This window comes from Carassius auratus, unplaced genomic scaffold (genome assembly GCF_003368295.1).
Source record: "Carassius auratus strain Wakin unplaced genomic scaffold, ASM336829v1 scaf_tig00003761, whole genome shotgun sequence".
Taxonomy (NCBI): domain Eukaryota; kingdom Metazoa; phylum Chordata; class Actinopteri; order Cypriniformes; family Cyprinidae; genus Carassius; species Carassius auratus.
Window position 1 is genome coordinate 277,659 of NW_020523543.1, and position 27,723 is coordinate 305,381.

The 27,723-nt window shown below is 37.3% G+C and overlaps 2 protein-coding genes across 5 annotated transcripts; both read left to right on the plus strand.

Annotated features, from left to right (window-relative positions):
* Positions 1-553: 553 nt before the first annotated feature.
* LOC113070330 (uncharacterized) lies at positions 554-3,529 on the plus strand. Its single transcript, XM_026243596.1, has 3 exons — positions 554-611; positions 2,408-2,529; positions 2,684-3,529. Exons 1-3 carry the CDS (start codon positions 609-611, stop codon positions 3,288-3,290), a joined length of 732 nt encoding a protein of 243 aa, XP_026099381.1. The 5' UTR covers positions 554-608; the 3' UTR covers positions 3,291-3,529.
* Positions 3,530-8,464: 4,935 nt separating this feature from the next.
* LOC113070320 (gastrula zinc finger protein XlCGF8.2DB-like) lies at positions 8,465-25,865 on the plus strand. Of its 4 annotated transcripts, none has more exons than XM_026243576.1 (4): positions 8,495-8,552; positions 8,726-8,730; positions 14,554-14,688; positions 24,235-25,865. In XM_026243576.1, exons 3-4 carry the CDS (start codon positions 14,604-14,606, stop codon positions 25,263-25,265), a joined length of 1,116 nt encoding a protein of 371 aa, XP_026099361.1. In that variant the 5' UTR covers positions 8,495-8,552; positions 8,726-8,730; positions 14,554-14,603; the 3' UTR covers positions 25,266-25,865. The 4 variants fall into 4 exon arrangements, with proteins under 4 accessions (XP_026099359.1, XP_026099361.1, XP_026099362.1 ...); XM_026243577.1 differs by lacking the exon at positions 8,726-8,730 and adding an exon at positions 13,845-13,934 and having other exon boundaries at positions 8,535-8,552; XM_026243574.1 differs by lacking the exon at positions 8,726-8,730 and having other exon boundaries at positions 8,465-8,552.
* Positions 25,866-27,723: the final 1,858 nt, after the last annotated feature.

Genomic DNA, 27,723 nt, shown 5'->3' on the forward strand with positions numbered 1-27,723 from the left:
ATGTAGCAAACTTTTGTTTACTATTGTGGTCAGAGAAGGGTCCCACCATAAACTGGGCCCTGGAATGTGCCATCTAAAATACTTTTTAAATACTACACTATTTAAATATTTTTGAAGACTGATTTTTGTGAGCTTTAAAGACAGACCACTGTTTGAAGTATTTATCTTCCATAATCTGACAGTAAGTTTTGCATTTTAATTCAATAACTTTTTATGGAGCAAATGTTTCATAGATACATAAAAACAGATTTTCAAACAATATTGTAAATTGTTACAGAGGATTTCTATTTTAAATGAATGTTGGACTTTTAACATTTTTAATTCATCAAAGAATACTGAAAAAGTTGCACAGCTTATAAAAAAGATTTACCAGCACAGTTTCTGGATAAGCCCTTAGAGTTCTTGAAGGAACAGCAGGATACCGTATACATGGCAAGACATGCAAAGACATTCAGTGATGTTAAAATAGACAATTTTTATTGGTGTTGAAGATGAGGGTTGGTCAAGTGTTAGAATAAAAACCACCTGCATCCTGTTCCTCTTCACTCCTACTTGACCTTAGACTCACACAGCATCTCTCAACCGTCTGATTCTGAACAGCAGATAAAATGGTAAGTCATCAAGAGAAAGATCTCACACTCTAGTAGCTCATTTTAACACGTTTTTACACTCAAGCTTTCAGATCTCATTTGAAACAGACAACCCTCAGGCACACAGGCTCTGCATGCTCACTTCTCTTATTAATCTGTGATAAAAAAAAAGATATGCAATATTATGGTTTTCATCATGTTTATATGAATCTGTGCTCCGGGCGGACAGCAGCCGATTCCGTTCCCCTCGGAATATGTGTTTACCTTTACGCAACCATACCATGACTGAACGATTCTTGCGTAGTTGCCTTTCGTATAAGAAGAAGAATCAGAACGGGATGTACAAGTCAAATGGTTCAAAATACCATCTTTAATCTGAACCTTGAAAATAGTTTTGAGAAGAAAGGTTTTCCAACTTGAAATTTAATTCTTATTCAGTTTATTTTATAGTTTTTTTTTTTGTCAGATTCATTATTTGTAAGGCATCTTGGATAAAAGTGTCTGCTAAATGACTAAATGAAATGTAAATTACAGATTTCAATGTGATGTCAAAGGCTTTGGCTATTCTGTTTTATTACTATCTTATACTTAAAGATTCTAATCAGTATCTTGATATGCCACACCTGAGAGGTGGATGGATTATCTCAGCAAAGGAGAAGTGCTCACGAACACAGATTTAGACAGATTTGTGAACAATATTTGAGAGAAATAGGTCTTTTGTGAACATAGAAAAAGTCTTAGATATTTTAGTTCAGCTAAGAAAAAATTAGTGAAAAAAGCTGGCAAAAACAAAAGTGTTGGATTTATAATTTTGTTCAATATAGTTATTAATAATGCTTACGAATGTATTTGACCACCCACTATGAGAGAAAACACAAATATGTAACTTTTTTTGATATGAAACCAGAAATAAAATTTTTTTTATTGTCAAGGCAGACAATAATTACAAACTAAAAAAAACAAATTGTTTTGTTTTCTTCCTAATTCCTTTGTTTTGCTGAACATAAAAAATATATTTGGAAGAATGTCAGTAATCAAACAGATCTTGTCCAACATTCACTACCATAGTAGGAAAAATAAACACAGTGGAAATCAACTGGTGGCCGAGATCTGGTTGGTTACATACAAAAATCTTCCTTTGTGTTCAGCAGAACAAAGAAGCTTATAGACGTCTCAATGGTAATAACATAAACAAATATGCTTTTGTGGCCCTAACTTATCTTTCGGTAGACTTCCAAATAGAATCAATAACAACAGCTCAAACCCCTCTAGAGTAGATTATTTTTTGATAAAAAAGCTAAAAATGTATGGAACACATCCCACAACATTACTCATCACTTTAACTTTAAATGCGTTTGTAGTCTGCGGATTAGCCATACCAATAAACAAACACAGACCAGAAGTTAACTTAGAGCCAGGCTCTTGTGCCCAATGAAACCATCTATAAAGATTTGGAACAACGTGACTGTGAGGAAAGCACAGAATGTTCATGTTTGGGTCAACTATGTCTTAAAGGCATTTGTTTTTCTAAGGTAGAACTTTTTTGTGTCGTAGTATTTAAAGTCTGTTACCATCAGACTGAAAAAAGCAACCTCTGTCAGAAGTGTTCTTCATGTGTTCAGTGATTTAGATTATAAAGCTTACAAAATGTTTATGATAAACTAGTGCTATGACCAAGAATCTGCCCTAACAAAATGTATAATCGCTCGGTTTGTGGTAAACATGCCTAGTGTGAGTGCCCCCTTAAACACTCTGGTTCTTCAGATCATGAATTGAAGCCAGGTTTTGTGCTGAAATGAGTGATGTTTTCACTTTAGGTGTCTGTGGTACCACTGAGGGGTGTCATCATCTTCCTCTGCCTGCTTCATCTGTGTGTTCAAGGCGTTCAGGATGTGGACACTGTGTGTCTTGCTCAAATGACTCAGTATTTTTATGACAAGTAAGTACATTCGTGCTTGAAGTCGATGATTGAATCAATATATTCAGTTTGAACCATGAATGTGGTTTGAATAACAAAATGCACATGGAACAAGGTAAATACTATAATGTTTTATGATAACTGCAATAACCTTATGCTGTTTTATGTCTTTCAGTGTCCAGCCAAAGACCGGACAAGGAACTGATGCTCAGTATGCATTATCAATCTATGTCCCACCGGCTCATTGTGTAGATAGTGGTACTAATATCGAGAATGTGTTTGACAAAGAAGATGCAGCAAAAGTGAAAATGCTTCTCAATAGAGGTGACAAATGTGAACTTTGCACAAAGCAACAAAATGTAATAGCTTCACGGCCAGTTAGAATAGATAAAAAAACAACAGAACATGCTGAGCGTGTTCTGCTCTATCCTGTTGGTAACTCGCTCATGGACAAACTTTTAGCAAAGGCAAGCGACAAAAGCTTTGTAGTGTTTTATTCGTACAACTCACCTTGTGTGACAAAATGCCTTAAGAGTGCAGACAATATTCTCGAAGGCCTTAGAAATTGGATCAATAAAAGAAAAATAGAGCGTAAAATGAATGCCTTTGTCTTCCAAGAGATCTGGCACAAGGACAAGAACAAGGATCTCCAAACAGAATTTAAAAAGATTGATGAGATAGTGCCTCTTTATCGGTGTATGAGAATCAGTAATGTGATGGAATGCCAGAAATGTGTGAATAATAACGGTGTGGAACCCTTCTGTCTGCCCAAAAAGAAATAAGTACATTTCCTTTTCCATGAATTGCTTGCATCGGTGATCAAACTGTGATGTGTTATTAGTAAATGATTTTCTTTTCATTACTTTCATTGAGCTTTTATTCTTTTTGCTCCGCAAACACATTAGGCTGTCTATGCAATCTGTGCCTTATAAACGTATGTAAGCACGTATATTAGAGGCATGGCCATAATGTATACTATGTAATGTATGCAGTTTTTGCAAACAATAAATTCTGTTCATGCATGTCTAGTTGATTTGCTCTTGAATGCCTTGCAAAATGCTCTTTTGACAGAACAGTGTGTCACGTTTTCATACTGAGAGGGGAAGCCAGCTGACATGGGAACACATGAGGGTAGCCATAGAACCTAGAGGCGTGTTCAACTTAAAGCAGCGCTGTGCAGAAGGATCACTGTATGACATCAAAGTACTATGAGAGAGCCATAGGAGAGCAGACAGATCCTTATGCTTTCTAATCACTCTTGCTGTACTTTGATGTCATACACTGATCATTCTGCGCAGCGGGAGCTGAAAGTGTAAGATCTCTTTGACCGGTTCTAGTTGAACACACCTAATATAGCAGCAAGAAGCAATTATTGGGGCCAAGCCATAGCTGTCAACCCTCCAGTTTTTTCCGGGTTCTCACGTATTTTAGCTCTTTTCCCGCTGTCTTCCCGTTTTAGTATTTTCCCGTAAAATATCCCGTATTTTTACACTCTGTGTTAACTCAGAACACGCAACTATCTGTGTCTGTGAAGTGGCTTGCACTTGGGTTTCTGGACCTCCAGTAAAGCAGGTGGCAGTATACAGTAGCTTAGGCTACCATCGAAGAAGAAGACGGTTGCAGTGGCACCAGCGGGAGGGGGGAAGAGGGAAAAAGTAGCGGGAAGTGAACTTCGAGAGTAGAGTAGATGAGTGTGATGTGCGATGATGGATCAGGATGCCGAATGCCAAAATCAACGAATTAATCACCAACCAAAACCGAGGACATTATGCCGATATTTGAGTAAATGGGAGTCCACCTTCCACTACCTGACAAGCAGCCATGTAAAGCTTGCCTACTGCAAAATTTGTCATTGTCAGGAAAAACGACGTTTCGCAGCACAAAATTATTATTAATATTACCTTGTTAATAAAAAAAAACAACTTTTAACATATATCAATTGGTCTGTCATTCTTTAATATGTATTGTGTAGTTATAAACTCTTCAGACTGTTAATGATTAGCGCTTTTTTTTAATTTGTGGATAAGCATCGTGTAAAAAAAAAAAAAAAAATCCCTTATTTTGGGGATCGATTCCGGGAAATGTCCCTTATTTTCAATGTTCAATGTTGACAGCTATGGGCCAAGCACCAAAAGCAGGATCAGACTGATTACAACATGGAGTAATTAAAAACAATTTGCATTTATTCAGTAAAGTAAAAAAAATAAAAAGTATAATATGATTTATTGCTTATCACAGCACTTTTTGCAAACTGATGTGGTGTAGTCAATGTACAGTGACAGTAGCTATGTTTACATGCACCCAAATAATGTGCTTGTGATCGGATTGACAATCATGTACACACCTTAATCATGTAAACACCTTAATCAATCCGATTATGAAAATTTAGATCAGATTGTAATGGGTGGTTTATTCCTTTTCTAATACAATCTAGAGGACATGGAAACTGTACTAAAATCTGGTCAGAAAAAGATTGAAAAAGATAAATAGACAGATAGATAAATAGATAAGAAATAGAAAACTAGCATGTTAGTATGATTAGTAAGTGACTAGCATCTTCGTAGCATGATTAAAAAGTGACTAGAATGTTATTAACATGTTGTTAACATGATTAGCAAGTGACTAGCATGTTGTTAACATGTTATTATGCTAATCCCGTAAAAACCAGTTGATCCAGTAAAAAAAAACAGCTAAGACTAGTGAGACAGTGGCCATAACCACTTTAATACCTTCTTATAAGCAGGTTTCAAGCCTGATTAGCAAGTTACTAGCATGTTGTTAACATTTCTATGCTAATCCAGCTAAAACCAGTTGATTTTGTAAAATCTAGCAAAGACCCGTGGCCAAAACCACTTTAAAACCATGGGTTTTAAAAGGTTTTGATATTCTGGTTTACGAACACCATCAGTTAGAAAAGATACAGCAACCAGCTTAAAGGTCTGACCCGAGTTTGTGGTTGTAGCTTTAAAAGGAGCTCCATTTAAAAATTTAGTCTCAGAAGGAGTTTAAATAGGATTTTAGTAAGTTGACTTTTTCTTACCAAATTAATTAGATATTATTGCACATAAGTTTGTTGTAAAACAAAGCTTTGCACGTTTTATGGGTAGTGGTGATATTTATTTTGTACAACATTAGCAACTGCTTTCTATCACTTAATTAGAAACACCATAATTTAAATTGTGTGATCAAATGAGGTCTTCTCACCAGTGATGGTTTTAGAGGACTATTTCTCCTCGTCGCCCCTGTCATTGCAAAGAATATTACAATGGGAACTCAACAAGTATAAAAGCCTCATCTGTTTGGGAAGGTGTTTGGTCAGCAGAGGCTCGTGAAGCAGAGCTAGGCGGAAATATAAATCCTGTTTATGGCAATGTTTGTGTGGAAAAGTTGGTTTTATGTTAGACATTCGTTAGACATTCAGTCGTTACTTAAACATTAATTTACACCTAATCGCATAAATCATGGATCATGCTGTATCTCATTCAGATCACATTTATATTTTACATTTACATTTATGCATTTAGCAGATGCTTTTGTCCAAAGCGACTTACAGTGCATTCAGAACCCGCAACCTTGCGCTGCTAACGCAATGCTCTACCACTTGAGCCACAGCAACACTTGTACAGACTGCGTCCTTGTGCGGCGGTCACTGGCCAGACTGCTGGACTGGATGTGTAGTATTTATGAACTATATTAGCCTGCTGCAGTGTTGTACTCGTTTTATTTTGTGGATGTTCAGTTCGGCACTGAACACTTTGTATATCACCTGAACCGTATCCTGGTGTGCCGCAGATTCAGCGACCATGTGCTCCCTCTAACTCTGAAACCACTAACGGTTTGAAAGACCACTCAATAGTCACTACCGTGATTTATATATATATATTTTATTTTACTTTGTTTGTAATTTGATTACCCAAATTTTATGAGGATGAGTGTATATCTTTGTCTAAATTTTAGCTTCAGTTTCGTCTCCAGAAGTTGGGAGAGTAGGTGAGTAGGCCCCAGCCCTGAAGTGGAGGCAGAGTTGTCTGTGTGTCTGTGTGTGTGTGTGTATTATAGTTTTATATTTGAGATTTTCGTACATGTAATTTAATCTTTAACAATAAAATAGATTGGTAAATTCACCTGTTTCAGGTCCTGACCCAGCTTTAGTGGGGTTTTATAAAAGGTGATTTTGTTCCTGTAAAAAGTGCATTCTGTATAGAACTATTTATTTTCATTTCCAAATCTTAATTTAAATGCCAAAAAGTATATAAGAATTTCTGTCATTCACAAATTATTGTAAAAACAATTTTCAGACATACTTATAATACAAAAATAAAAGAACCCACATTTCATTTACAAACAATTTAAATGACAAAATTAATGTACAGAACAGCTTGATTAATTTAATTTTTAAAGGTGCTGTATTTAATACCGACACCGAGTGGTGCTCACACAGGTTGAGAGATTGACTGAATCTGCATATATTTGCAGATATTTAAGAAACATGCTATATTATTTTTATGCTTTAGTACAGCCAAAAACTTACATACTCTACAGCACCTTTCAGTTTCCCAGCAGTCCCATTTTCTCCAGAACTGGCCTAAAAGAAGAGAAAAAGGAAAGACTTATGAAAAATATTAATTAATTTCTCATAATTATATTTATTTTTAATTTTTGTAATAAATCCAAAAACAAGTATTGAAAAAACAAACAAACTAGGGAGTTAAACTGGCTAATGGGTGATCCTCTGCTTCCATCTACTGGTTGTAATGCTAATTTCATACCACTTTCGTCTTAAAAGTCTTTGTTTTTTCAGGAGACCCATTTTTTTCATATCATCACGATTGAAAAGTGAATCTTTCAAGTGAATTTCTTAACTATGAAGGTAAGTTATCAAGTATCAAGAATACCATTACAATGTTGTTTATGAGATAACATCACTAGCTAGCCAATGTTAGCCTAAACGGTTACGATAGTGTGTACTTGTTAGCATTTAAATGTATATTTATATGTCTAGGTACTCCTCTGGGATTACCAGGATTAGCATATAAAATGATGTTGTTAAGTGTTATAAATAACATGAAGCTCAGAGATAATGCTGCTGTCATTATTAACGGCGACTGCAGTTATGTTGTTTGTTTGTCACACATAACAGCTTTCACAGAGATGTAATCGTTCTGTAATTCATTTCAGACCGTAAATGCCTGCCTTAAGATCGTGGAAGAAGCTATGTATGTGGAAGAATGTATTTTAGCTCGAATTAGATTTTTTATTTTTATTTGCAGATAGATTTAAAATATATTATATTTATAAAATATTTAGCAAAACAAATATATATAATTTGATTTTAAACATATGTTTATTTATACAATTTCATAAATGTGTAATAAATATAAAACATAAAATATATATTTAAAACTATAAATATGATATATAATATAAATAAGGGTCATTTTTTATTATTTTTTTATTGAGATTTGATTTCATAGTCTGAAAACTGAATAAATGAGCTTTCCATTGACGTATAGTTTGTTAGGATATGACAACATTTGATCGAGATACAACACAAGTTGTCTTATAAACATATACAAAAGTTTAATCTTATCATGATAATAGTGTTATATTAAATGTAATTCTATATAGTTAAGATTAAATCTGGAGTGTGTGTGTCTAACAAATCTGTTTTAGGTTAAATTTATATAATATTTAAATAACTGATAATTAGGCTATATAAGTAATACACAGTATTACTAAAATATATGTTTGATGATACAGTAAGAAGAGCTGCAGGGTTTCTCTGTAATCTGGCTCAGTGTGGAAGCTGTTCGTTGTATCTGAGCTGGTTTGAAGAGTTATAGAGATGATAGGTTAATAGGGTAAGAGTGTCAATGGTCCATTAGAGGGATAGGTGGCAGTAATGCACTAAAAGTCTGCGATCCGCCGTAAAAGAAGAAGAGCGGGGTTTGAGAAGGACAGAGAGGACTTTAATTTTGCTCTGGCGGTGTGACGTCATAAGACTGCGCGCGCTCCCGCGTCTGTTGCGATTCGGCTCAAGAAAGGTCTGTGTTTGTAGTTAAACTGTTTAAACTGATAGAAACCGTTCAGTCATTTATATAGGTTTTAAGCGTTGCGAGATTAATGATCTGCTATGGAATGTAATAGTGTAATGCTTTATCTAACATGAATATACTTTACTTTTTTGTGATTGAACGCATCCACACACGAGTAACAGAAAAGGTGAGTTTTATTCCGCTCCCCGTGTCGTGAATCAGTTTATCATAAACACGAATTAGCTCACTAAGTAGTGACGGAGAAACGGAGCTTTTTGACACTCCATTGAATCGGCAATGATTCATTGATTCGAATCTCCTCTCGCTGATGTCACCTGCTGGTCAAAACTGTGTACATGAAGCGAGAACAACAAACAAATATCTGTTACAAACCAGCTGAAAATTTTATCTTGCTAGTGTAATTACCGTAAGTGTAATCTACAAACGTTGATTCACATGTACATCACAACTAAATATGAATCGTCTGTATAACTTGTGCTCTTTTATTAATTAGCAGTGCTAGTTTTTAATGTTTTTGTCTAGTCAGGTGATTTAACTCTCCCTCCCTTACTAGTATGCTGGCTACTGAACTAGTGTGCGAACTAAAGTGCTGACTACTGAGCTAATGTGTTGACTCCCTTACTAGTGTGCTTACTACTGAACTAGTGCATTGACTACTGAACTAGTGTGCGGTAGGGCTGTCAAAATTGCTCAAAAATGACGTTCGAAAAAACACGAATATTCGAACATCTGGTTGCGCATGTTGTAAATGACGCACAGGACAAAATAATACAAAGAGACATAACTACTTGTATAGGTAGTCTATTTAAGTTTAAACATGTTTGACAATGTATTACCTACACAAAAACAAGGAAATCAACTAATGTACAAGACTGCAGACCTCACGCTCTCTCACCCTCACGTTCTCTGCGCATAACGGTTTAAATGAACAAACACATTTTGAGCGCTGATCAAGAGTTTTGTGCAAGCAATTTAAGGTCGCGACTGTTGTGCCAAATATAGCAGGCTTTATTCAGTGATTGAAACTAATATTATTGATATTAATTGAAGTTTTACAGCATATAGAACTGACATTGAATGCTCAGAGCGAGCTGTGCTGTGGTAAACATGGAACATTTCCTTGACATGAAACGATAAATAATCAAACCTCGGATCCATTGCTTGACAGAACTCCCTGAAGCCTGCCCCATCCGCGATACTGATCGGTCTCATGTCCTTACAAATGAACGAAATCTATTCATCCCTTATGGCCTCTTGTCGTGTTGCAGACAAAGTTTGTGGCGGGTGATGCAAAGTAACGTTAAGTATCAAGACGTGACTGTTTAGCTGGAGTTCCACACATTATAAAATGCTCATTTGGGTGCACATTTTTGAGATGTGACCTCATGTTGCTAGTGGTCGAATGGTATGCTAACTGTATCTTAAATAGCTTGCATAAAACTTTATCTCGCGGGTCAACAATTTTACCTCACTTTCTCTGCTGCGGTCATGTTGGGCTCTGCACTTGCTGGCATCTTCCATGAAGACGCGTCAACTTTCAGCAGTGATGCTGTGCCAGACAGTGCGACTCCTGTGAGGCTGTGACCTGTCCCTGAACCCTCGGGCGCGCTAGCGCGCCCACTCACAAAGCAGACAACCACGCCTCTACCACCGCAGACTTTTTTTTCTACTTGTTTTTTTTTTTATTCGAATATTAATTTGCACCTTCGATATTCGTTTTTTTTTAAAACTATTCGAATATATATTAGTGTGCGGACTCCTGAACTAGTGTGCTGACTACTGAACTAGGGAGCGGACGGAGAGATTTAGTTGGGGTTCTCTGTTCATTGTTCTCTTCATCTTAAACAGAGAAAGTCTTGCTGAAGAGACTGAGATCCACGTGACACACTGATACTGAACTAGTGTGCTGTGCTGACTACTGAAATAGTGTGGGGACTCCCTTATTATGATTGTTTCCGAGGACATTGGCACACTTCTCGCTCTACTGCCGGTGCTGGAGTCACTGCACTTTGGTCGATCCGCAGGCGCTCGCTGCGTCGTACTTCTGGTTGCCGTGGAATCGGCCATGGTAACCTACGCTATCCTGAGGTTCTCTCTCAAAAACCTGCGGCGAATGTCTGCTGTAGCACTATGCGACTTGCTCACTTCAACACGAGGTCAATAAACAATAAAACAGCACTTTTCACTGACACTATCCTTGACAGGAAAATTTATATTCTCTGTCTCAGTGAAACTTGGCATAAAGACAATGGGTCTCATTCATGAAACATGAGCAGAACGAATTTTTGTGTAAATCGCGTGTAAAGTGGTTTTGGCGTAAATTTTTGGATTCATTAAAACGTTCGTATTTTCCAAATGTTAGTTGGTACGAAAGAAATCTACACCTGCTCCCAGCCACGCGTAAATAGTGTGTTTAACGTCTGAACGTTTTGCACATTAATACGGCTGCATTTTAATTCACCTTAATCGGGTACATATTTACACAGCATTTTGAAAAAATATTATATATATTAATTACATACGGTTTTTCTTTTAACTTTTATTATGAGAGCCAGTAATAGGATCTGTAATATGCTGCCAAACTTCCTTTTTTAGGACCTGATACGCCACTATGTACGCTTGAAAATTAAATGCCGTTTTGAATGAACTTCTGATAATAAAACTTCAATTTCTGAAGCTGAGAAATGTTTGTTTTTCAGTCGCTTTTGAGAAGACATGTCGAAATCCTTCGTTTGATGTCATAATATGATGCTCTTATGTAGTTGTCAGTCGGATTTAATGGGCGGGATTTATGGTAATTGAGAGTGAGCGTGCACGCGTGTCCCATTTACGACTGATTGGAATTCATTAACACACACACATTTCACTATCACATCTGACGTTTACGAAGTTTTTGTGAATCAGGAGAAGAGTTTTCGGGAAGTTCTCTTTACGCGCAAATCACTCAGATATTTACTCGTATATTTACGAATGTTTCATGAACGAGACCCATTGACTATCTTAATTTGAACATGTGTGCCCCATCTGGATATAAACATATTGATGTGCCTCGAGCTTCTTGTAAGGGTGGTGGCTTGGCTCTAATATTTGTCTCAAATATATCAATCGATGTTATTGATGCTCCTACTATTTCATCATTTGAATGTCTGAAGTCAATGGTGCTTCACCTGTTCTTGTGCTGCTCATTTAACGTCCACCAAAACCTAATCCTTTATTTTTTTGAGTTTACTGAGTTGCTGACACTTCTTAGTCCACTCTGTCCGTCTATGGTCTTGACTGGTGATGTCAATTTCCATATTGATAATCCAAACTGTGTCAAAACTGCTACCTTTTTGGACATTTTGGATGGTTTTGACTTTGAACAGCATGATAATTTTCCGACCCATAGGCTGGGCCATATATTGGATGTGGTATGTTCTGCTGGTGTTGGTATCCAATCTCCGGATAGTATCGACATGAGTATAAGTGACCATAGACTTATTACTTTTGACATAAATGTTATGTCTTCACGATCCATTTCTGAGCCAATAAAAATTCCGTAACATCAAGCACATGGACTTCACTCTTTTTTCCGACTTTTGTCTCTGGGCTTCCCATTACTAACTCCGTGGAGCACTATAATTCCATGCTTTCCTCACTTTTGGATGAGTTCGCACCTGTGGGAGAACGGCTTGTTACTTTTAGGAAACCCTGTCCATGGTTTACCCCGGATTTACGTTGAATGAAAGCTGCCGGAAGACAAATAGAACGGCAGTACAAAAAATCTGGCTTGATGGTGCACAGGCTTCTTTACACTGAACAACAGTCTGCTTACCATTCTGCTTTGAATACTGCACGTAAGAACTACTATTCAAGCATCATTGGTAACGCTGCAACAAATTCTAAATCGCTGTTTAAGACGGTTGACAATCTTCTCAAACCAACTAAAGCCATTGTTCATTCCTCTGTTGACCAGTGTAATAAGTTTCTTCATTATTTCACTGGTAAGGTTGAGGATATATATAGCACTTTAAATACCATCGCTCCTCTTGAGCTAGTTAATATCCAGCCTTCAAACTTCCCAACTACTACCTTTTCAAACTTTGAAATGGTCGGAGATTATTTTATTATAAGTGCAGTGAAGTCCATGAACTCTACAACCAGTATTTTAGATCCGGTTCCCTGCTCGGTCATCATGAACTGCCTTGCATCATTTTGCCCTTTTATGACTTCAATTGTGAAATTGTCATTGACTTCTGGAATTGTTCCTCCAGAACTAAAAACAGCTGCCATTACACCAGTCCCTAAGAAGACTGGTTGTGATGTTTCTGATTTATCCAATTACAGTTCGATTTCTAACCTCTCATTCTTGGTTAAAGTTTTTGAGCGTGTTGTGGCTGTTCAGTTAAATAATCACCTAGCTCTGAACAGTCTTCTGGGTTCAGAAGAGGGCATAGTACTGAAACCGCTTTAATTAGGGTCGTAAATGATCTTATCACGGCGGATTCCGGTGCATGCAGTATTTTTGTCTTGTTAGACGTCAGTGCTGCTTTTGACACCATATGTCACTCTCTTCTGCTTGACAGGCTGGAAAATTGGTTGGGTCTTTCTGGAGCTGTCCTCAATTGTTTTCGGTCTTCTTTAACGAATCGTGCCCAGTTTGTTGGCTTGGGTAACTACAAATCAGATACCGTGCCTGTTCGACAGGGAGTTCCTCAGGGTTCAGTATTGGGTCCAATATTATTTAACATTTATATGCTTCCACTTGGGCAGATCATTAGGAAACATGCTTTTGTTTAGCAGAGATCAGTATCTGGATGCATAACAACTTCCTGAAGCTGAATGGCTCCAAAACTGAAAGCGGTGGCTACTCGTAAGGCCAAGCAGATCAGTTTGATTGTTGATTCCTGTACGGTAATCCCCACTTCACAGGTGCGAAACCTTGGTGTCATTTTTGATCCACAATTATCATTTGAAGCACACATAAAACGCATCTCTAAAACTGCATTTTTCCACCTGAAAAACATACCTCGACTTAGACCTTTTCTCTCTTTTGCAGACACAGAAAGGCTTATACATGCCTTCATAACAACAAGGTTAGATTATTGTAATGCCTTGTTCTCTGGCCTTCCAGCTAAATCATTGAATAAGCTTCAGTATATACAAAATTCTGCCGCTCGTTTGCCCACTTGTACTTCTCCTCGTGAACACATTACTCCGGTTCTTTCACAATTACACTGTACACAATTACACTTTAGTTTGGGTTTATTTTGCTCTGTTCATTGTTCTCTTCTTACACAGAGAAAATCCTGAAGTGACTGGGAACCTCGTGAAACATTGATACTGAGCTAGTTTGATGACTACTGAACTAGGGAGCTGACTACTGAACTGGTGTGCTGACTACTGAACTAGTGTGCTGACTACTGAACTAGTGTGCTGACTACTGAACTAGTGTGATGACTACTGAACTGGTGTGATGACTACTGAACTGGTGTGATGACTACTGAACTAGTGTGCTGACTACTGAACTGGTGTGATGACTACTGAACTAGTGTGCTGACTACTGAACTGGTGTGATGATTACTAAACTAGGGAGCTGACTACTGAACTGGTGTGATGACTACTGAACTGGTGTGATGACTACTGAACTAGTGTGCTGACTACTGAACTAGTGTGATGACTACTGAACTGGTGTGATGACTACTGAACTGGTGTGATGACTACTGAACTAGTGTGCTGACTACTGAACTGGTGTGATGATTACTAAACTAGGGAGCTGACTACTGAACTGGTGTGATGACTACTGAACTGGTGTGATGACTACTGAACTGGTGTGATGACTACTGAACTAGTGTGCCTTCTACTGAACTGGTGTGATGATTACTAAACTAGGGAGCTGACTACTGAACTGGTGTGATGACTTCTGAACTGGTGTGATGATGATGATGATGGAAAGATTTAGTTTGGGTTTATTTTACTCTCTGTTCATTGTCCTCTTCTTCTTAAACAGAGAAAGTCCTGCTGAAGCGACTGAGATCCTTGTGACAAACTGAAATAAAGATGGCGTTTATTAAAGAGGAGAGTGAAGACTTCAGAATTGAAGAAGTGTTCAGTCTGAAACAAGAAGAGACGGAGGAACAAACAGGTTGGTTTCTTTCTCAAAGCTCAACTCACACAGACAAATGTCCAGCTCTAAAGAAATTAATGTTTCAGTGTCAACTCAACCAGTATGAAGGACTAAAAATGACAGAAGGAAAAATAAATAAATGCAGAAATAATAGTGAAAATAAATACATTTTGGTAATATAAATGGCTATTTCTGTATTTTTGCATGTATTTATTTATTTATGTATTTATTTATTTATTTATGCTTTTATATATTTATTTATGTATTTATATATTTATTTATGTATTTATTTATATCTTTATACATTTATTTATTTCTACATTTATTTACTTCTACATTTATTTATTTCTGTATTTTCACATTTCTACATTTATTTACTTATGTATTTCCACATTTCTACATTTATTTATTTCCGTATTTCCACATTTCTACATTTATTTTCCCTGCGCCTGTATGCTAATTGAGTGGGGGGTGCCAACATCAGTCTGAAGAAGGATTGGTTAGAGCGATGTGATCGAATCTACTACTACTGCCTTGATTTCGCTGGTACTCGGTAATGCTGCTTGAGTTAATAGAGGCTGTTTTCAGTTTTATGTAGCCTGGATCGAGACTTTTGTTCAAGCAATAGAGATCGCTAATGTGTCGTCATCATGACGTTTTCCCAGTGGTTGAACGCAAAGCATTTTGGGAATCCGCGGCACAAACATTAGGCGCTAGACTTCTTTGCATGAGGGAAGAACACAGTGTTCAAGATGCTGTCTACCTATAAACTGCAATAGTCGTTCACACGATAGAAGTGGCATAAAGATAGCAGCGGTAAGGAGGCCAAGATAACACAAAGCATTTTCACAAAGGTAAGTTACAATAACTCTCTGTAAATGTTAACTGTTAACTAGCATGACATGGCTAGAAAATGAACTTAAGTTACCTGTGTATTAAAGCGTAACGTTAATCAGTTTTAAATGTTGTACATCTAGGTTACATTGCAGTTTATTTGGTGACTGTTTGCAATCAAACCTGCCTATGAAATGTTGGAGTGTGATCCTGCTTTGATTACAGGAATAAATTAGTTTAAAATATATTAAAATAGAGAAGTCATTTTATATATATTTCACAATATTACTGTTTTTATTATTATTATTTTTTATCAAATAAATGCAGCCTTGGTGAGCAGAAGATGCTTCTTTTAAAAACATTTAATAATCTTACTGACCCCAAACTTTTGAACAGTAGTGTATGTTGTGTGTATCCATTTATAGGTAGCCTGATAGATTGATCGTTTGCTTCTGTCTGGTTAGCGATGCGGCCTCCAGCTAACCAATCCTTCTTCAGACTGATGTTGGCACCTCCCACTTAATTAGCATACAGGCGCAGGGAAAATAAATGTAGAAATGTGGAAATACAGAAATAAAGAAATGTAGAAATGTGGAAATACAGAAATAAATAAATGTGGAAATACAGAAATAAATAAATGTAGAAGTAAATAAATGTAGAAATATATAAATACATAAATTTATAAATACATATATAAATGCGTAAATAAATAAATAAATACATGCAAAAATACAGAAATAGCCATTTTTATTACCAAAATGTATTTATTTTCACTATTATTTCTGCATTTATTTATTTATTTCTACTTTTATTTATTTATTTATTTATTTTTCCTTCTGTCATTTTTAGTCCTCCATAAACCAGAGGTCCCCAGCTAAATTTTTTGGTTTTGCTAATTTATTCTGAAGAAAGATAAACATGTTTAGTGATGAAAGCAAAAAAAAATTAATGCCATGGATGAATATTTACTAAGTAATCCAATATTTTTAGAGGAGTGTGATTTCAGTAACAAATAACAAGGTTGTAAAAATGGCTTCAGAAAGATGGCAGCATTATAATGTTATTTTTACCCAGAGATTAGTAGATCCGTTAGTAAAATCTGTTGATTTCAGCAATGTTTGTAGCATTATGTTGTAATGGTGAACATTTAAAAAATTTACTCTGAATCTCATGCAAGGCTCCAGACTAGCTATTGTTACAAGGAGCATTGTGGACCCTGCCTGAACATTTTTAGGAGCACAAGCAAAAATAATTTAGGGATACACCTTAAATCAACCTGCAATGCAATCTTAACTGTATTACTGACAAATGCCTTGATAATAAATAGACTTAATTCACAGAAATTACAATGTGCCTTAAGTATCTTAAGTTCAGAAAGATAAGACATTATTTATTACAGAACAAGAACACATTCGTAGATGAAAATAAAATATGTGGACAGTACAAAAAAAAAAGTAAAAGAAGTTAAACGAGGCAATTGAGGGTTCATTATCATCAGAACAAGTAAACAATTCTTGGTGTGTGAAATTGATCTACCTTGATGCCTTTTTTTAATGCTCTGCCATAATGATTCAGTGGCCATGTTAACACAGTGGAGTGGTCCAGCAGGAAGCCCAGCTCCTCTGTGCCAGTCTTATCAGCTCGTCTCTCTGCTCTGGCCAGGAATCTTGTTTTTCTGTTTGAAATAAGATTAATTTGATTACCCCATTGGCAGATTATTTTGCTTATTTCAAACAAAAACTTTCGATTTTTTTTTTCTGAAAACAAGACTTTTACTTGTCTAAAAAGAATCCTTCTAGATTTAAACGTACAGTATGTAATTTTTGGCCACCAGGGGTCACTCAATCAAAATAATAACATAAGACGTACTTTGATGACGTCGGGAAAGCGCGTAAGGCTCATGGGAGTTGTTGTTCATTGGAACACGCGCTCTGTCGCTCCCTATCATTCCTCACTCATTCTAACTTAGTATTTTGACAATCACGTCTTTTTAAACTGAGAGATATATGAATTATGAGACCCCTATCAAATCAATATTCCATCTAGCTAGTAGTAATTTATGTTAAAAAAACACGGTCGCCTTTCGTTAATAATTATAATTACGTTATACTATGATATCGAACAAGTTAGAGAACTGCATTTGAAGCTACTTTATTCAGCTAGATATAGAACAAATGTAGATTTACATGAGAGCTAGTCCGTCTGCGTTTTACACAAGACATCATCGTTTTACAAAATATACGGATAGATACAGTTAGCTGAATGGATGCATACCTGTTTATCAGAATGCAAGCGAGTTCGACATCTCTCTGTAGTTTCAGATTGTCACGAAGCTCTCTCTATCTTGGAAATGCAACTCCAATATTTACCCGTGTCTTGTTGCTTCTCTTGTCCCAAAACCATCTCGGGTCATTTATTTCACCCATACGTTTGCGCTTCACAGAACGTGCAGGCAAAGCATAATCATGATCCATAACTAAGTTATTGATTGAGGTTTAAATACGAATATAAATATAAAATATAATAGTCTCAATCGAGGCTACTACTTTTTCTTCTTCGTCTCGTCTTTGTTTCTGTTCACCTTTGTATTTGTCGGTTCCGCAGGAAGTTAGATAAACTAGAGGGGTCAAAGTTTATATGACGTCATAGACGGGCGACAAAACGGAAATAAAGAAACGTGCCGTGTCTTCTAATTAAACTATAATTTTCTCCGGATTTGAAAGTTCGTGGAAACTGTCGGGGTAATCTAAGTACACAAATAAAAAATATATATAACATAGATATAGTGATTTCTGCTATTTTTAAAGCAGAAAAATTACATATTGCGCCTTTAAGAATGTTTAGATATTTTGCCTGAAAAAAACAAAACGAAAAAAACTCTGCCTAAAGCATTTTTTGCAGTGTGGAATAGGACAATAAAAGTCCCTGGTTCAGCTTGGAGGAGGGCCTCCTTATTATACCTACTAATGTCCAAAATTGACAGCAGCACCTTCTGCTCTTATGTCTCTAACCACCCTGTTTCAGTCCCTAATGATGAAAAACCTCTTTGGTGGTATTATAGACCCCTAAAAATAAGGATAGGTTTTCTGTAATTGTTGTGTACCATTAAATGTTCATCTGGAATGAAATTTAGCCTATACTCAAGTTTATTTGTATATCGCTTTTTACAATACAAATTGTTACAAAGCAACTTTACAGAAAATTAAGTTTCTACAATATTTAGTAATAGCTTAAAAAGTGGTCACTGTCAGTTTGTGCACATATGACAGGATTTTTTTGAAACATGTATACAAGATTTAATCAGCCAGACGATGAGCATTATAACAGCAACTATTATATGATGCAGTCACACATGTAGCAATAATTGTTAGTTCTGTTTGTTGATTCAAGGTTAGCATCATCTGAGGTCCTCTGAGGGTCAGCATCATCTTCTCAGGTGTTCTGGATCCAGACTGGAGCTTGTGTAAATCCTAGTTACCACGGGATGAAGATCACAGCAGAAACAGAGAAACAAATAAGAGAAAGACATCATTAGCATAGCTGCTGTTCCAACAAAGTAAAATTAATTAGTTAAACCCAAGCTAAAGAATACATTAATCGAACGCTTGGCGAAAGAGTTGCGTTTTTAATCTAGATTTAAACAGAGAGAGTGTGTCTGAACCCCGAACATTATCAGGAAGGCTATTCCAGAGTTTGGGAGCCAAATGTGAGAAAGCTCCCTCCTTTAGTGGACTTTGCTATTCTAGGAATTACCAAAAGTCCAGCGTTTTGTGACCTTAGGGAGCGTGATGTATTGTAACGTGGTAGAAGGCTAGTTAGGTACGCAGGAGCTAAACCATTTAGGGCCTTAGAGGCAAGTAATGATAATTTGTAACTGATACAGAACTTAATAGGTAGCCAGTGCAGAGACTCTAAAATTGGGGTAATATGATCATATTTTCTTGACCTGGTAAGGACTCTAGCCGCTGCATTTTGGACTACCTGTAGCTTGTTTATTGAAGATGCTGGACAACCACCTAGAAGTGCATTAGGGTGCTTTCATACCTGCCTCATTTAGTTCGGTCGAATCATACCAGAGTTCGTTTCCCCCTTTGGTGCGGTTCGTTTAGGCAGGTGTGAAAGCAGCAATCGCACTCGGGTGCGCACCAAACAAGCGTACCGAGACCTGCTTGAAGAGGTGGTCTCGGTACGCTTTCAAACGAACTCTGGAGTAGTTTGTTTGTTGTGAGAATGTGATCCGACCTCGAACAGACCCAACTGCAAAAAGTACTGATCTTTTGTGGACTAAACCAGCTGGCGTAGTCAGCTGCGTTGTGCCATATGGGATGAGGAAGTGTTTGTTGACAGTTTGCACTTTAGCACGGCAGCTCGTGGACAAACTTGGAGTAGTGAGGTGCGGAGCCTCATAGAAATTTGGTCAGATGCGCATGTTGGAGTTAAGAAGAATTAATGCACACCTCCACTTGAATTACGAGTGATTCCCGCTCGCTGTTTGCAGTGGATTAGAACGTTGTTTTCAAGCTGCATACGCGCTTCATTATAGAAATGTATTGTGTGTATACAATGTAATAGATTATGGCCAGTGAAAAAACCAGCCCGTGCAGTCGTGTTGTCGTGTAACTTAGTTGTGTTGTCTCAGTGTTGTTTGCTGGCTTTTCCTCTTCCCAGACAGCAAGCAGTTTCGGCCCAGATCTGGCCTGGGCCAGATTTCATGCGGGCCAGATGTGGGCCAGTTTTGGGCCGAAACTGCTTGCTGTCTGGGTTATGTTGGAATTTTCTTGCACGTAAATTCTGACCAATCGAAAAGCAGTTTAGGAAATACGTCATGGCCAATGAGTGATGTGGATGTTGTCATGTGACTGCATTTTGGTTTGTTTCAACTGGTACAAACCTAAGCAATCTGTGGTGTGAAAAGGAACCAAAATAGCTGAAAAATGCTACAATGTATAATTGTTTGCCCTTGGTTCGGACCAAATAGAATCGAACTAGAGATGTGAAAGCACCCTTAAAATAGTCCAGTCTAGAGGTCATGAATGCATGAATTAGCTTTTCTGCATCAGAAACAGATAACATGTCTCGTAGCTTGGCAATGTTTCTAAGATGAAGGAATGCAGTTTTTGTAACATGGGAAATATGATTTTCAAAAGACAAATTGCTGTCTAATATAACACCCAGATTTCTGATTGTAGAAGAAGTAACAGTACATCCGTCTAGTTGCAGATTGTAATCTACAATATTCTGTGTAGTGTTTTTTGGTCCAATAATTAATATCTCGGTCTTATCTGAAATTAATTGGAGAAAATTATTTGTCATCCAATCTTTTACATTTTTAACACACTCTGTTAGCTTAGATAACTGAGAAGTTTCATCTGGTCTCGTTGAGATATATAGCTGAGTATCATCAGCATAACAGTGGAAGCTAATTCCGTATTTTCTAATAATATAACCAAGGAGCAACATGTATATTGTAAATAGAAGGGGACCTAGGACGGATCCTTGTGGCACTCCATATTTTACTGATGATAAATGAGATGACACCCTTTTAAGTAAACAAAATGGTAGTGATCAGTAGGGTTGTGCCGATAGACAATTGTATCGTGTATCGACGATAGTCAGAGATATCGACATAAGCAGATTTCTCTGTCAATAATAAAGACGATATTAGGCTCATTCTCCTATTAATGTATTAGATTATAATAATAATAACTATTATTTTTATTGGACTGCTTAATATAATTCTGCTATCAAACTGCCCAGCTATTTCATGTCATCACCTTATTTCACACACGCACACACACACCGTGCGTGCACGCACGCAGGTGGATTAGAGCCTGTAGTCGTTGAAGTCGTCCGCTTTGACTCGGATAACTCATTAAATCCATGAAATGAACGAGAAATGGAGTCGGTGTCCCACACATTTAATGGCTGCTACACGGCATCGCGCTCTTCTCAAACATGAGAGATTAACTCTTTCTTGGCGTTACAAATTAAAGACAAAATAATAACAAGGCGGCAGAGCGAACTTATCATCCATAGTGGTTCTCACGTAGTCCTTCTCTTAAAGACTAATCACTTTTAACACACACTATGTGGTGACGATGTAGAAGGACTATATGTGAACCACTATGGATGAAGTTTCGATCTGCCGCCTTGTTATTATTTTCACGCACACCGCACTATAATTTGATGCATTCAAAATACATAGTTTTGGCCGTTACAAAGTCTTCATCCACAAACAGACATTTATCGTCTGCAGACATAAGGTATTTAATTGCACTTTAACAAGTAATCTGAACGGCCTATATATGTGCAATATTTTAAACGAGCCCTCATTAACTGAGTTTAATGCCACAGTTATGTTAGAATGCATCTCTTGTTTTTGTGGCGGTGTGTCAGTCTTGTCATAAAGCGTGCGGATCAGAGCGATGTATGACTGATGCATCAGTTCAGTTCAACTTACTCCAAACATATGAACTTACCTGTTTTAAATACTTTATATTTAATGCGTTCATTTATGCCCAATATTAGTGTTAAACTGCTGGACTTTTAATGAAATCTACTATTGATTTTCACCGTTTACGGACTTTACAGAACATTTAGACTGATAACTTCCAGCAGGACTTATTTTCACAGGACGCGTGATATGACAGTTGTGTCCGACTATACATGAACTAGCGGTTTTAAATACAGTATTTTTATATTTAACGTTAGTTTATCAGTATGTTTGAAAGTATATCTTTTCGATTATTGGTGATTCCATAGGCTCTCTCTCGTGCACCTGCGCAGTTTAAAACACCAAATAGTTATGCTATGACAGGAACAAAGAGTCTCTCTCTTGCTCCACCCAGGCACGATAATATTGTGTATCGTCGATCTCACGGGCTGATGATATGACGATTTGAAAAATAACCATATCGCCCAACACTAGCGATCAGACAGGTAGGATCTAAACCATCTTAGAGCCTGCCCTTGAATACCTGTATAGTTTTTCAATCGATCTATGAGTATGTCATGATCTTTTTTTTCAATGGGCAAAAGAAAACCAAGTTTTTTTTTCTAATTATTTTAATGCCAATGCAAACATATATTGAATATTTTAAACATTTTCGAGATATATATCGCCCGGCCCTAATACCTTTTTGTAAGCTTAAAGGTTAACTCTTTCAAGTATTCCAGTCATATATTTCTGACTATAGCGTTCAGAGTAAGCACTGATATTACTTCACATTCAGCTACAGTAGTTAACATACCATTTAGACGTAGACCGGCAAGTGGAAGGCATGGCAAGGGGCGCAGTGTCTCGTTCCCTCTCAGGGAGCCATTGTTACATGCATAACATGAGATGTTCCCCTTCTAGCGAACTCCTAACTGTTGGTGAACTAAATTCAATCATGTTGTGCTGAGGCACATGCCTGACTTGGTGGTGGTAGATCACCAAGGAAGCGAGAGACATATACAACAAGCCTTTCCTCAGAAAGGGTCCATGCCACTGATGCCATGAGCCACTCACAAAACTTAGCATAAATGGAGAACCTGAACAGATCAAGGGGAACATCCCATCCAAGTTAAGAGCAAAGCTACCCTCAGATAGCTATGCTATGTGAGCAGAACTAGCCTGGATACACAAGACCAATAAAGAGGAAAAGCCAAGAGTTGGTACTTAAATCCCAGGTAAAGAGAGTAGCTGCTAAGCTAGAACAGCGCTATCCTCAGATAGCTATGTCCCTAGGGTCTTATGAAGGCTTGTGGACACAAATAACAAAGCCAAGATAGCCCACTCTATGTGGTCTGGACAGCTCTGTAGAAAGGCTATCTACTTACTACCTGGTGAGATACCACTGCCAATGGATCAGAGACCTCTTCTTAAAGACCCTTAAAAGGGGAGCAGTCACTGATCTAGCAAACAGATATCATCAGATAGTTATATACCTTGGAAAGGCTACCAAAAAAGTGGGGACCGACTGAAACTACCAAGACCACAAAGAGTGGGCTCCCTACTTACGACCCAAAGAGGGGAGACAGCACTGTCTAGATAAGGGCTCAAAAGGCCGATACTTAAATCCCTAAGCAGGTGAGCGATCACTGAGCTAGCACGTCAATATCGGAAATATAGGAAAAGGGGCCCACTCCATGATAGGGCCCACTGCAATGGCAGCAGAAGGTAGCTAGCCACAGATAGTTGTATTCAAATAAGCCTAAGTCTAAGATCAAGTTTGATGTAAGCAGTAGCCATAGCACTAGAGGGCTAGACACGATTAACCTCGAATAGCAGTTCTCTCAGATAAGGCTGAAGATAGCTCAGGCCATGAAAGTGGGCCATCTATTTAAAACCTTGAAGGGGAGACAGCACAGTCCAGGCAAGAAGCTCACAGAGACCACAATCTAAAACCTCTAAATGGGAAGCAGTCTCCACACTGGAACACAGCTAACCAGGAATAGCAGATTCATAAACAAAGACCTCAGCACTTACTCGAGAACTTTCATGAGCAAGTTAAGACTCCCTGACTCATCACGATGAGCACGTAGGATCCATAAACCCTAAAAGCTCATATCAACCATGCAAATCCTTGTGATGTGATCCAAACATCATAACATCATTGGTGACGCACGTACCCATCACACTATCACCCACTATTTTGCCTTCCTAGATTGTTGAAAGTAAATATCACTACATTTGCTTTCCGGCTTCAAACTGTGGTTAACTTGTATGTCTTTTTTTTTTTGCTTTAGACCTGTTGGTGCTGAAAGAGGAGAATCAAGATCTGAATGAAATGGAACAAACAGATCAGTATGAGAAAAAACATGCTTTAATAACTGGTAAAAAATCCACACAGACTAAAACAACATCTTTACGAAAAAGCGCTCCGAAAACTAAATCTAAATCTACCAGCTCTTTCACCTGCCATCACTGTGGAAGGAGTTGCGGTGAAAAACGAAAACTTCAAATGCACATGAGAGTTCACACTGGAGAGAGACCATTTCCCTGCCAACAGTGTGAAAAGAGGTTCACTCAACAAGGGGCCCTTAACAGGCACATGAGAACTCACACAGGAGAGAAGCCTTACACATGCCAACAGTGTGGAAACAGTTTCAATCAAAAAGGACACCTTAAAAATCACATGAGAATTCACACAGGAGAGAAGCCTTACACTTGCCAACAGTGTGGAAGCAGTTTCGCACAAAAACCACACCTTAAAAATCACATGAGAACTCACTTGGGAGAGAAGCCTTTCACCTGTCAGCAGTGTGGAAAGAGTTATACACAGAAAAGCACCCTTCGTTCCCACATGAGCATTCACACTGGAGAGAAGCCTTATACATGTGAACAGTGTGGAAAGAAGTTCCCTGGAAAACGGAACCTTAAAATCCACATGAGAGTTCACACTCAAGAGAAGCCTTACCCTTGCAAGTATTGTGGGAAGAGTTTTACACATATGTGCACCCGTAATTACCACATGAGAGTTCACACTGGACCAAAGCTGTACACATGTGATCGTTGTGGAAAGACACTCACAACAGAATTTAGCCTTAAGTGTCACAAGATTAGGCACACTGGAAAGAAACCCTTCAAATGTGATCAGTGTGGAAGGCGTTTCATACGGAAGTTAAGCCTTAATTACCACATGAAGACTCATTCGGCAGAGAAATGCTGTAAATGTGCTCAGTGTGGAAAGAGTTTCAGTCATCGAGGTAGCCTCAATTCTCACATTAAAAAACAACACACTCAAGAGAAGCCTGTAGGAAGAGCTTCTCACAAATAGAAAATCTTAAGATTCACATGAAATATGTGTGGAATCATTAACAAACTTGTATGAGATTTCACTCAGGGGAAAACTATTATGCCATCATTGTGCAAAATGTTTATCAGTCAAGAGGAAACCTGAAGAGGAGACCAGGAAACCAGACTGGAGAGAGACCTTTCAAGATCATCCTGGAAATAAAGTGTGACTGACAAAGCTTACGTAAATAAGCTATTTTAAAAATAATCCAACATGTTCACTCTGTAGAAAGGCCTGTTAACTTTGATCAATAGAAGTCATGAAAGTGAGACTGATTTTTTGTGGTTGTGGAGAATAACCATATAATTCAAACAGTTCCAGAAAATAGGTATGTTTGAAATTAAGACTATGCTCACACCACAGCTGAATGTATATACATATATATGATCTCCTGTATCCACATCCGACTGTCTATCAGTTTTAAAAATTGTAGTAAACAATCTAATTTCGATTTTGATTGTTTGGTGTCATTGTGCCATTCCGTTTACTGGTAACTTTTCAAAATGTTTCATTTCTGCCTTATGCCACAATGATGTAACTAAATGATTATAAATAAAATGGAGAACTGCATGAAGTAATGAACATTGCACTGAATTATTTGATGCTTATTTAGTGAGAATGCACAGTAAAGATGTTTTAAGTTTACACTTAATTTACACTTAATCTGTGTTCTTTAAGCCATTTTAGTTTTTTTTTTTTTTTTAGAATGATTTATATTTCAATTCAATTAAAGTTTATTTGTATAACGCTTATACAATACAAATCGTTACAAAGCAACTTTACAGAAAATTGTTTCTACAATATTTAGTAGTAGCTTATGGTGGTGACTGTCAGTTTGTGCACGTTTTTTAGAAAAAATTAATGCAAGACGTAGTCAGCTAGACGATGAACATTATTAATATTATTAATTAATAATTGCTATATGATGCAGTCACACATGTAGCAATAATTGTTAGTTCTGTTTGTTGATTCAGGGTTAGCACCATCTGAGGTCCTCTGATGGTCAGCAGCATCTTTTCTCAGGTGTTCTGGATTCAGAATGGAGCTTGTGTAAATCCTAGTTACCACGGGATGTAAATCCCGTGGCAAAACATGGAAACAAAATAGAGACATCTATATAGTTTCATCTGGTCTCGTTGAGATATATAGCTGAGTATCATCAGCATAACAGTGGAAGGTAATTCCGTATTTTCTAATAATATTACCAAGGGGCAACATGTATATTGAAAATAGAAGGGGATCTAGGACGGATCCTTGTGGCACTCCATATTTTACTGATGATAAATGAGATGACTCCCAATTTAAGTAAACAAAATGGTAGCGATTGGACCGGTAGGATCTAAACCATATTAGAGCCTGCCCTTGAATACCTTGATAGTTTTGTAATCTATCTATGAGTATGTCATGATCTATGGTGTCGAACGCAGCACTAAGATCAAGTAAGACTAGAAATGAGATGCAGCCTTGATCTGATGCAAGGAGCAGGTCATTTGTAATTTTAACAAGTGCAGTTTCTGTGCTATGGTGGGGCCTGAAACCTGACAGAAATTCTTCATACAGATCATTTTTATGCAGGAAGGTGCTCAGTTGAGCAGACACAACTTTTTCTAAATTTTTTGACATAAATGGAAGATTTGAAATAGGCCTATAATTTGCCAGTACACTAGGATCTAGTATTGGTTTCTTAATAAGAGGCTTGATAACAGCCAGCTTGAATGGTTTTGGGACATAACCTAAAGATAACGACATTTAATGATATTAATGATATTAAGAAGCGGTTCTTCGGTTACAGGTAACAACTCTTTCACTAATTTAGTGGGGACAGGATCTAATGAACATGTTGTTGGTTTAGATACAGTGATAAGTTTATTTAGCTCTTCCTGTCCTGTATTTGTAAAGCACTGCAGTTTATCTTTGGGTGCGATGTATGAAACTGAAGTGTTAGACGCTGTAGAATGTACATTTGCTATTGTATTTCTTATGTTATCTATTTTATCAGTGAAGAAATTCATAAAGTCATTACTATTTGACATTGGTGGAATATTTGAATCAGGTGGCGTCTGGTAATTTGTTAATTAAGCCACCGTGCTAAATAAAAACCTTGGATTGTTTTGGTTATTTTCAATGAGTTTGTGTATATGCTCTGCCCTAGCAGTTTTTAGAGCCTGTCTATAGCTGGACACACTGTTTTTCCATGCAATTCTAAAAACTTCGAAGTTGGTTTTTCTCCATTTGCGTTTGTAATAATAAAATCTTCCTAATCATAGGGAAGAAGGAGGCGGGAACCGGCAGACAATCAAATAATGACTTTAATTACAAAAATAAACATAAAATAGCGCATCAGACCCTCACGGACGACTGATGCGCATATATAAAAAGCAAACATAAAATAAAGCCCAGGCCTGGTCCTCTCTCGTCCTTCACTGTTGTCGCTCCAGTT